The sequence below is a fragment of the Rhyacophila brunnea genome, unplaced genomic scaffold (assembly GCF_057557595.1).
Source record: "Rhyacophila brunnea isolate RB1 unplaced genomic scaffold, BYU_Rbru_1.0 scaffold_13, whole genome shotgun sequence".
Classification (NCBI taxonomy): Eukaryota; Metazoa; Arthropoda; class Insecta; order Trichoptera; family Rhyacophilidae; genus Rhyacophila; species Rhyacophila brunnea.
In genome coordinates, this window is record NW_028232785.1 from 19,644,304 (window position 1) to 19,653,425 (window position 9,122).

At 34.6% G+C, this 9,122-nt stretch overlaps 1 protein-coding gene across 1 annotated transcript; it reads right to left on the reverse strand.

Annotated features, from left to right (window-relative positions):
• Positions 1 to 2,603: 2,603 nt before the first annotated feature.
• LOC147076835 (uncharacterized) lies at positions 2,604 to 6,860 on the reverse strand. Its single transcript, XM_085940936.1, has 5 exons — positions 6,712 to 6,860; positions 6,207 to 6,290; positions 5,938 to 6,111; positions 4,647 to 5,753; positions 2,604 to 2,659 (listed from the first exon to the last, which is right to left on the reverse strand). The coding sequence occupies exons 1-5, from the start codon at positions 6,767 to 6,769 to the stop codon at positions 2,604 to 2,606; spliced, it is 1,479 nt and encodes a 492-aa protein (XP_085797062.1). The 5' UTR covers positions 6,770 to 6,860.
• Positions 6,861 to 9,122: the final 2,262 nt, after the last annotated feature.

Here is a 9,122-nt window from a genome sequence, read left to right on the forward strand (position 1 = left end):
AAAATGCATCAACATTAAAAGACGTAGTTGAACTAGCTGATATTATGGGGAAGGGGATTAGGAAAGAAGCGTAGTGGAAAAAAATGCCGCTAAAGCCTCAATGACATTCAGCTAGGTACTTTAATTGAATTTATATGAAATAATATGAATTTACAATCATCGAACAAGCTAGCAAGCAGATTGTAAACAGTCTACCGAAAATGTTGAAAGCCGGTCAACTTTACACGCTACACGCTGACGTGTGGGCCTACTGCGTCTGCGCAGTAGATCGTAGTAGCGACCTCCCGGTAAAAAATCAACTACGTTCTGTCGAAATAGTCGCTTGCTTGTTGGCTTCTCAGCGAATGGAAAGCTTGTGTGTCATCATCACAATCGCAGTAGCTGAATCGCCCGCTTTTAAATTCGTCAACAAACAGATCGTAAAGTAGCTCAATGTAATTGACGCATAAGCATCAAATTTTTAAGAGAAGGAATGACCCGAAATGGCCTGAAGCGCACTGGAGCGCCGTTCCGGTTCGTGAAATCGGCAAAATAATTATCGCTCCATCTCGTGGAAAAAATAATTTGACCGTAGGTAAGTAGTTAGGGCATAATAATAATAATGAAAAATAGAACACACTTATTTTTTTATTAATGTAGGAAGGTACTACCTACTTAAAATTGGATAGGTAGGTATATATGTTAATATTTTAGGAAAATTATCGAGCACTTAGGTTCATGAACTCTTATATTATGTCGAGCACTGGAGAATTACAATATTATCAATCAGCATCTTATAATTAATTGATCTAAAAAAAACTTATTGGAGTAGGTATTATGGAAGGACTACAGATGTGTAGGCATAAAAAATGTAACACGAAAAAATCAAAAGCGTCAATTATTGCACCTAAAATTGTGAACAACGACATCAATACGTGTATCGTAGTAGATTTTTGGGTTTCCACCGTGCGTCAAAAAAGTATATAGGCCAAACTTCTAGAACAATAAAGAAGCGTGTGAGTGAATACGAGAGGCCATACCGACTTAAACATTAAACGAAGTCGACAATTACCGAGCACTCGATGGATACAGGATACAAATTTGACTTTGAAACCAAGATATTGGGTATAAATTGGGGAAATAAAGGATATTTCGCACGATTGTTAAAGGAGGCTATTGAAATCCATAGAAACCTTGAAAATATTAATAGGGATGATGGATTACCGTTAAAAACGTCATGGCTTCTGGCACAATCAGCAAAATCCAATATTCGAGCCGGTATCCCTGGTCGTAACGATTGACAGATTACTCTGAGCAACGTTTGCTCTTAGCTAAAAGGATTCCTTTTGACATTATTAGAGCAACGTTTACATTCACATACCTACGCTACATTTTCATCATAAAGCATATCATGTCAGGATAATGACCTCTGCAACGAGCCCGAAACGTCGAGTACATAAGGAAGAAGGACACACAGTGGAAACCCAAAAATCTACTACGATAAAAAACAACCGTGAAAGCTTCAAACATTACACAATCAATACATGTGTTCGTAGTTCTAGTTCTACGAAATAAAACAAAAGCAGGGGTGAGAAAAACACCGTGATTATTATACGTGGATCAGAAATGTTGTAACGTAATTAAGTATTCTAACTATGTCCTAATCTAGCATTCCACATACAATCTAACAATATTATAATACGATGACGTGTTACGCATAAAACTATGAAGTAGGTACGAGGAATTTTCAACAAACATAGAAAACTGACCAATTGGGCAGAAAATTAATTGTAAGGGCCAAAACATAAATATTCAAATCATTTTGAGTACCTAAATACAACATATTAAATGCTTCAATCAATTTTTTGTTATATTGAAATGCTACACCAATTTTAAGGTTGATGGTGTCCATGCTGTGATGAAAAAGAACAAAACTGGGGCTGATTGTGAAATAATAGTAGGTACTTACGAAGGAGTTTGGAGCAATTAATAAGAATCTGCAAATCCAAGAATCCCATTTCTGTACACAGTGTGGCGTTACTAGACGTAGGGTCGTATATATGAGATTCCCAAATTCTTTATAAGCTATTTAACCGATTTTCCACCATATAGCGTATAGCACTGTTTGTGACGTCAGCAATCTTTAGCTATAAGTTCTAATAAGTTTACTTATTATTACTTTAATGGTTTTGTTATTAGGTACATAATATATATTGAATTCAGATAAATCGTACAGAAACATAAATCGATGAACAAACTCTTTAAAAAAGAAGGTAAATTTGATGAAACTTTATACTTACTTAATTATTATTATATGGTACCTACCTAAGTAGATAGACTCTATTGATAGAGCACTCACCTGTCGCCTAGCTTGTATTTATAATCTCGACGCGTTTCCCAGTGAGGATTTTGGCCGTATCCTCACAAGTTTTATTATGCGTGCACTTGTCCCCAAAACCCTCTTCGATTTTTTGTTACAGGCCAGTGGCCGTCATAGTGGTTTGAGGATTGGCTGCCTAATCCACCAACCCTTGCATACCGTTCCAGAAGCTGTACGTTCCGAAAGCATCGCATTCTGGAGGGGTGCGATCGTCCTCTCCGTTAGATGATTGGTTGATGACAAATCAATGGTCGTACCGACGGTACTCGTCGTTCAGTCCCAGCTCTACGTAGATTGGGGCTGCCAAGAAGTATTGTTCATTAAAAATATTCACGTGACTTGATTTGTCCCTCAGTAGTCTTGACTTTTTTATTGATATTGTACACTATTAGGAACCTTATGACACATGTTTCAGTGGCCATTACGACAGCATTCGAAAACGTATTTTATTTTAATTTATTTAAAGAGATATAAATTATCGCACCCCCAGTAAAATACTGTAGTAATCCAGAAATTGGCATTTTGCAGGAGAGCCATTTGAAGTTTCAAATATTCTTTGTAAATACAGGAAAAGTGTGAATGTAAAAATTATTACTCATTTTTATAGAAAAACATGATCTATTTTCAACTGTATTCATCATTTTTCTCTAAAACATATAAAAATGGAGATATTTGAATATTTCTGAGTTACGACTGTATTTTATTAGGAAATTTGAAATTTTCATGGTAAAATTTGAATTAACTCAATACTTTCTATGAAAATTCCCTACCATCACACTAATAATTTTAACTCTAATTCGTTGGGCACAGGTTTTCAAAATATTAAGACATGGTACAAGCTTTAAAGATTTATTGAAAAAAATAAGAAAAATATAATTATTAGTTCAAAACAACAAAAAAATACTTTTTTTTTATTTAATGTGCAAATAAAATTTCTAGGTACAATTTTTAATTTTTAATCATCACTTGGAAGAGAAGCAAAAAAATCATAATAAAATTCATGATGTTTAGCAGTGCAGAGAGAAAGCAAATCCTTCTTTTTAATTGCCGTTATTTTTGGCAGCTCTTGATATGCTTTGGATAAATTGAGACCATTCATTGGTAACGGTTTACCTCTTTGCCGTTGACGAACATTCAATTTCCTAAATTCTTAATGATAACTGGTTTTAAAAAAAATAATGTATGGATAGTCCCTGTCTACTTTTATAACTTTAATCTTCTGCCACAAAACTTTTTCTCCATTTTCATCCGTGTTGTAATTTTTACCGATTTCATCTGCTAGTTTTTTCATGTTGTGAAAATTATTTGTCGTCATAGGTTTAACTATGTATGGTTGTCCTGTTTTCTTACTTGTTTGTACAATGGTAATCATTTGGCTGGGCACAAATATCGGTCCACTTTTTAGAGCCCTAGTCTTCTGCTGCTCAATTGTAGAATGGACACTATCACCTTCATTTTGTGTATGCCCGGTGACCAAAAACTTATGGGAGATCGTTTTAATTTTTTGTGAATTCCCTAAGGCATATAAATACATTGCTGCAATGTGTTTATTTTTATTCTGCCCGGCACAATTGTCGCTGTAAAAAATAAAATGCTCAATGTGGTGATATTTTTCACACTCAATGTAATCGAGTGGTTCTCATTGACGGGTCCAAGTATTCTCCGGAGGATTCTGTTTTCAAACACTTGGAGCGCCTTTTCTTGTTTTTCTGTTAAACCCCACGTTTCACATCCATACATGACGATTGGCTTGATGACCACGTTATACACCCGGAATTTCGTTTTGATGGACAGCATTTTGGACCTGAACAGACGACTCAGCGCGAAGTACGCTGCATTTCCACTTCTCAGTCGGTCAGAGAGCTCTAGGGACATTTCATTTTTAGAGGTAATGTTGGAGCCCAAGTACTTGAAGAGAGAGGTTCTCTCGAACGAGGAGTTTCTTATTCCAATGTTTCCAGAGGGTTGAGCTCTTCGACCGATACCAACCTAGAATCACTAATATTCTGAGGTCAAGAAGGCTCAGATGGGCGGGCCACGTTGTACGATCTGAACGATCTAGAACTCTCTATAGGATTTACAAAGGCACACCAGCTGGCACTCGACCTCTTGGCCGCCCTCGACGGAGATGGGCGGACAACATTCAAAGGGATGCGGAAAGGCTGGGGATAGTCAACTGGGAAGAGAGAGCGCTGGACAGAGATGCCTGGAAAAACGTTGTGCAGTCGGCCATGGACCTGAACGGCCCCTAGCGCCAGTTTAATAATAATAATGTAATCGAGTACACAGCTACCAATTTCATTAGATCCTCGTGCAGCTTGACTCTCGTCCCACATGTAGCAGTTTGCGATACTTTCAGTGATATTATAGACTGTAAAATTGTACATTGCCAACTTTCGTTTATAATAGAAAGTTGACACGTTTCCGCAAGGAAGCGGTAACACAGCTTGCAAATCATATACAGCTACATTAATGACGCTATTTTGGCCATTAGCTCGAGACTCTGCTACGTCTTTAGTCTTTTCATCCCTTGCCTCTTTTTTTTCATGTTGATGTGCCTCATACTTTTCTTGGATTTTTTCTTTTTCTTCTGGTGAAGAATTATTGTATAGGTCGCATTCAATGCACAAATCTTTTTTAGGCTTAAAGAAGCCAATATTAAATTCGTTATTAAATATGGATGCGTATACGTGTTCTTTTTCATATGGCATATTGTTGTCAGCTTGTTGTTTTTTGTATAACCGATACATTTCAGCAATTGTTAATTTACCATCCAAGTACAATCTAGACGTCTGTGCACGTAAATAATGTGACTCGATCACTGGGAAAGACTTAATGTGAGCTCTTATATCATTTTTTAAAACGTCATCAATTTTTTTGTGATTGGCATGGTGACCTCTTTGTTCTGGAATTGGCGTTCCAAAAAGGAGATCTCTTTTTTTCCACGCAGTAGAGCAGTACCTTTCACTCACCCCAAATGTGTTGATAAAGTATTTTTTGCATACGTGTATTCTATTTCCATTTAATAGAAGTTTATAACGAAAATTGTTGCCTCTGTTGCTTCCAGTTTTTTTGTTTGAATACTTGGGAACAATAATATCCATGCAACTAGTGAGAAAATTACGCTGCATCCCAAGATCTCCCAAGTCCCAAAATTTTTGAAAAAAATGTTTTCTGTCTTCTTCTTGAATAAGTATCGGACACTTCAGACGACATTTTTCTGAACAGTTAGGTCCAACGGTCCTCGGTTTTACCTCTTTTCCTGAATTAGTTTTGTATGACTGTCCCAAATTCCTTTTATATTTCTTTAAATTATCTTTCCACATTTTTGGATTACATTTTCGCTTACGTGTTTTTTTTTTCGGTGAAATCTGAGTAGTGTGGAATGTACCAGCTGTAAAGAAAAAGATAATGATTATCAATAATGTTGTTTTACATAGGGAGATTAGCATCTAAATAATGTTAGAAGCCCAATTCTACGTAAGTAATAACATGGAATTGGTATCTTAATTTTATAATAATACATAATTAAATTAGAAAATTTATTGTAGTTGAGTTTTCCAAAAAATATACCTTACCCTCTCTACTGTTATTCAAAGAAACAGGTCCTTGTGGTGGGCATTCATCTATGTATTCGTAAATTATATTATCGGCCATAACAATGGAATCTGCAATATACATCAAGTTATTCGCTTCCTGAGACACTCCTGGTTCTGAATTAGCAATCACCGAAAATTCCTCTTCAACATTTTCTGGAATGAAAAGAGAAAATCAATATAGTTATTTTATAAAATTTCAATTAAAATAGTTATATAACTAAACTATCGTTACTACACAACAAAAATACCTTCAATGTTCACTCCTTCTTCATTGTTTGTCATCCGAGATTCTTCTGCATTTACGATAGTTGAAGACTCTTTGTCAACATTGTCTGTAATGAAAAATGGAAACAATGTTCAGTATAGCAAGGTTACAAGGTTTTAAATGTAATGAAATCTCACCCAATGAGCATATTTATAAGTATGCAGTAATCGAGTAATATCACACACTAGACAGAATATTATTACTGCGTACATAAGTGTTAATATAAGATCTTAATTCACAATAAATAATAATATGTGGATGACCTCACGCGTTGATATAATACAATGCACTGTATCTGTTCGGAAAGTAGTAATTATTTGTATAAAAGTATTTAGAAATAGTAAACATAGAATTGAAATTATTATGAATACTATTATGTACAATAATAATTATTGTTAGTAGTAGTTGACTTAACGTCATAACCTCACTTTCTCGTTATAATATTTAAACACCAATAACATTATAATTTGAATATTTTCGCATCTTACCTTGATTTATGGTGAACTCCTTCAACATCATAACAATTTTTTTCCCTCTTGAATACATTTTAATACTTAAATCAAACTGAAAACGTTAAATTAATTCGCAGCAAGATGCTGTCACTTGACTTGTTCTGACTTGTTTACCTGTAGTATCTAGGGCTGTCACCAAACATTATAATATGTACCCAATAATATACTGTAGTAACAGAGTTACAACAGTATTTTTTTGAAGTATTGTTTTAGTTTTTTAGAAAGCTTCTTGTAAAATACTGTCGTAACTTAGTTACAACACTATTTTATTATCGATTTAACAGTTTTCGGAAAGTAATATACTGTATTAAGCGCTTTTTCTCTTACACTATTTGAGTTTGGGATACGAAAGTATTTTATTAAAATAGTAAAAAAAAAACGAATCCAACCACATTCATAACTCCAAAACGCCAATTTCAGACTTACGACACTATTTTACTGGGGGTGCGTTATGTATTATAATATTACTAGGTTATTATATAGATACCTACTTACCTAATATTAAGTATAATAAATGTATGAATGTTACAATGTTTAAGTATCTTTGTCAGTTTTCATCCGGTACAATACCTATCGAGGGCTGCTGATAATGGAATGAAGTATAATTATGTGAATAGTACTAAATTTTCATCTCAAAATATAAATTATATATTTTTTCACATACTACTAACTAAAATAACAGTGAACATTCCTTGTTTGTTCAGTCACGTCGTCACGTATGTCTTTAAAAATCACACAATTCCTAATGTAGGTTGATAATATATGATTTATTGATATATAAAATAACAAAAATAATTAATTATAAGAAATTAAAATGGTTATAAAATAATGTTTCAATATTTTTTACGACCCTCTTTGGCGGCGAAAAATACTTCGACAGAAAAGCTATTATGACTAAGTGAGTTAGGCCCGTTTCAGACGGGACACCGGTGTCGCGCTCCTGTATAAGAAGGAGGTCTTTATATTCGAATAAAAGGGCCTTTGTATTGTGTTTATGAACGCCCCGAGCTAATTAGTCAAAGCGTGTCCGGCAAACTTTTCCGTCGGCCGCTACATTCTCAAGCCGCTGATACACATGTTTTTATGACCGCAGTCAGTTTTATGTTCTAATTTATATCGCGAAATTATGCGTTGACTCATTAGCTCTGGGCGTTCATAAACATAATACAAAGGCCCCTTCATTCGAATACAAGGGCCTCATATACGAGCGCGAAACCGGTGTCCCGTCTGAAACGGGGGTTATGGGTATTATGACACAGATTATTAACAAGAGTGCAAGCTAAAATAAATATTAGTCATACGTAAGACAGAGCACATATAGTGGTGTGTCTACACCAGACGAAATATGACCAAAAAAAATTGAAAAAGTCGTAAATTTGGTTCCAAACTATGAATCGGCCCAGTGGGAGTTTTCACATAGGTAGGGTGGGCCGAAATATCGGTCGAATAGGAGTAAAAGTGTTAGTGTGTTTATGTATTAAATATCGCGAATTTCATAAGTAGACCGCGAAAAAATTTTCTACTCGAAAAGCGCAATTTCAAACAAGTTAGCCAAACCTGTTCTAATACTTAAATTAATTTATTAACTTTCGTCATCATGACTAATCGACTTACCTATTTTCGTATTTGAGGGGCTCGAAAAACAAAAGCCCAACCCATATATTTCGCTTTCTGAGTAAAGCTGGTGTTTGAATTCTCCATTAATCATTTAATAAGTGGAAATAGCCCGAGCCAATTTTCCACACTTACATCACAAGATGTCAGTGTAATATTCTTTGTGCATTTACTATAACCACGTGGTACACTGGCTCACGCACCGTAGGGGCGTTTGTCCATTGTATAATAAATGTCATTTGCGGCTTAGGTCATTTGTGCACGATTGTCAGATATCTCAGCAACTTGCGATTTGGAAAAGTGAATAGTAAAAATCTTCACTATACATATCGTATTTAATCTGTTGTTTATTATATTAAACTGATAGTCTATTTTTAATATTTATTTAAATTTTAGGGATATAATATTTATGGACGTACAAATTTGAAAACAGATTGCAATAATGTTCTTTTTCAAAAGTATGTGTTACTTTATGTCTTTTAAGTTCACGAATTTCCTGCAATTTTTAAGACACACATCGCATTGATGTGGTTTATTAATAGTATGGGTTATTTTATGTGTTTTGAGATGACCAATGTGAAGATTTTTTTCAAACCATACATTGCATTGATGTAATTTTTCTCCAGAATGTCTAATGTTATGTGTTATTATAAATAATTGTATTTTCAAAATAGCTATACATATTATATATATGGCAGTGGGATAGGAAGTGGAGGATTAGGTTGTGATTAAAAGATTCAGAATGGATTGCGTGTATCCGAAAATACCCTTTT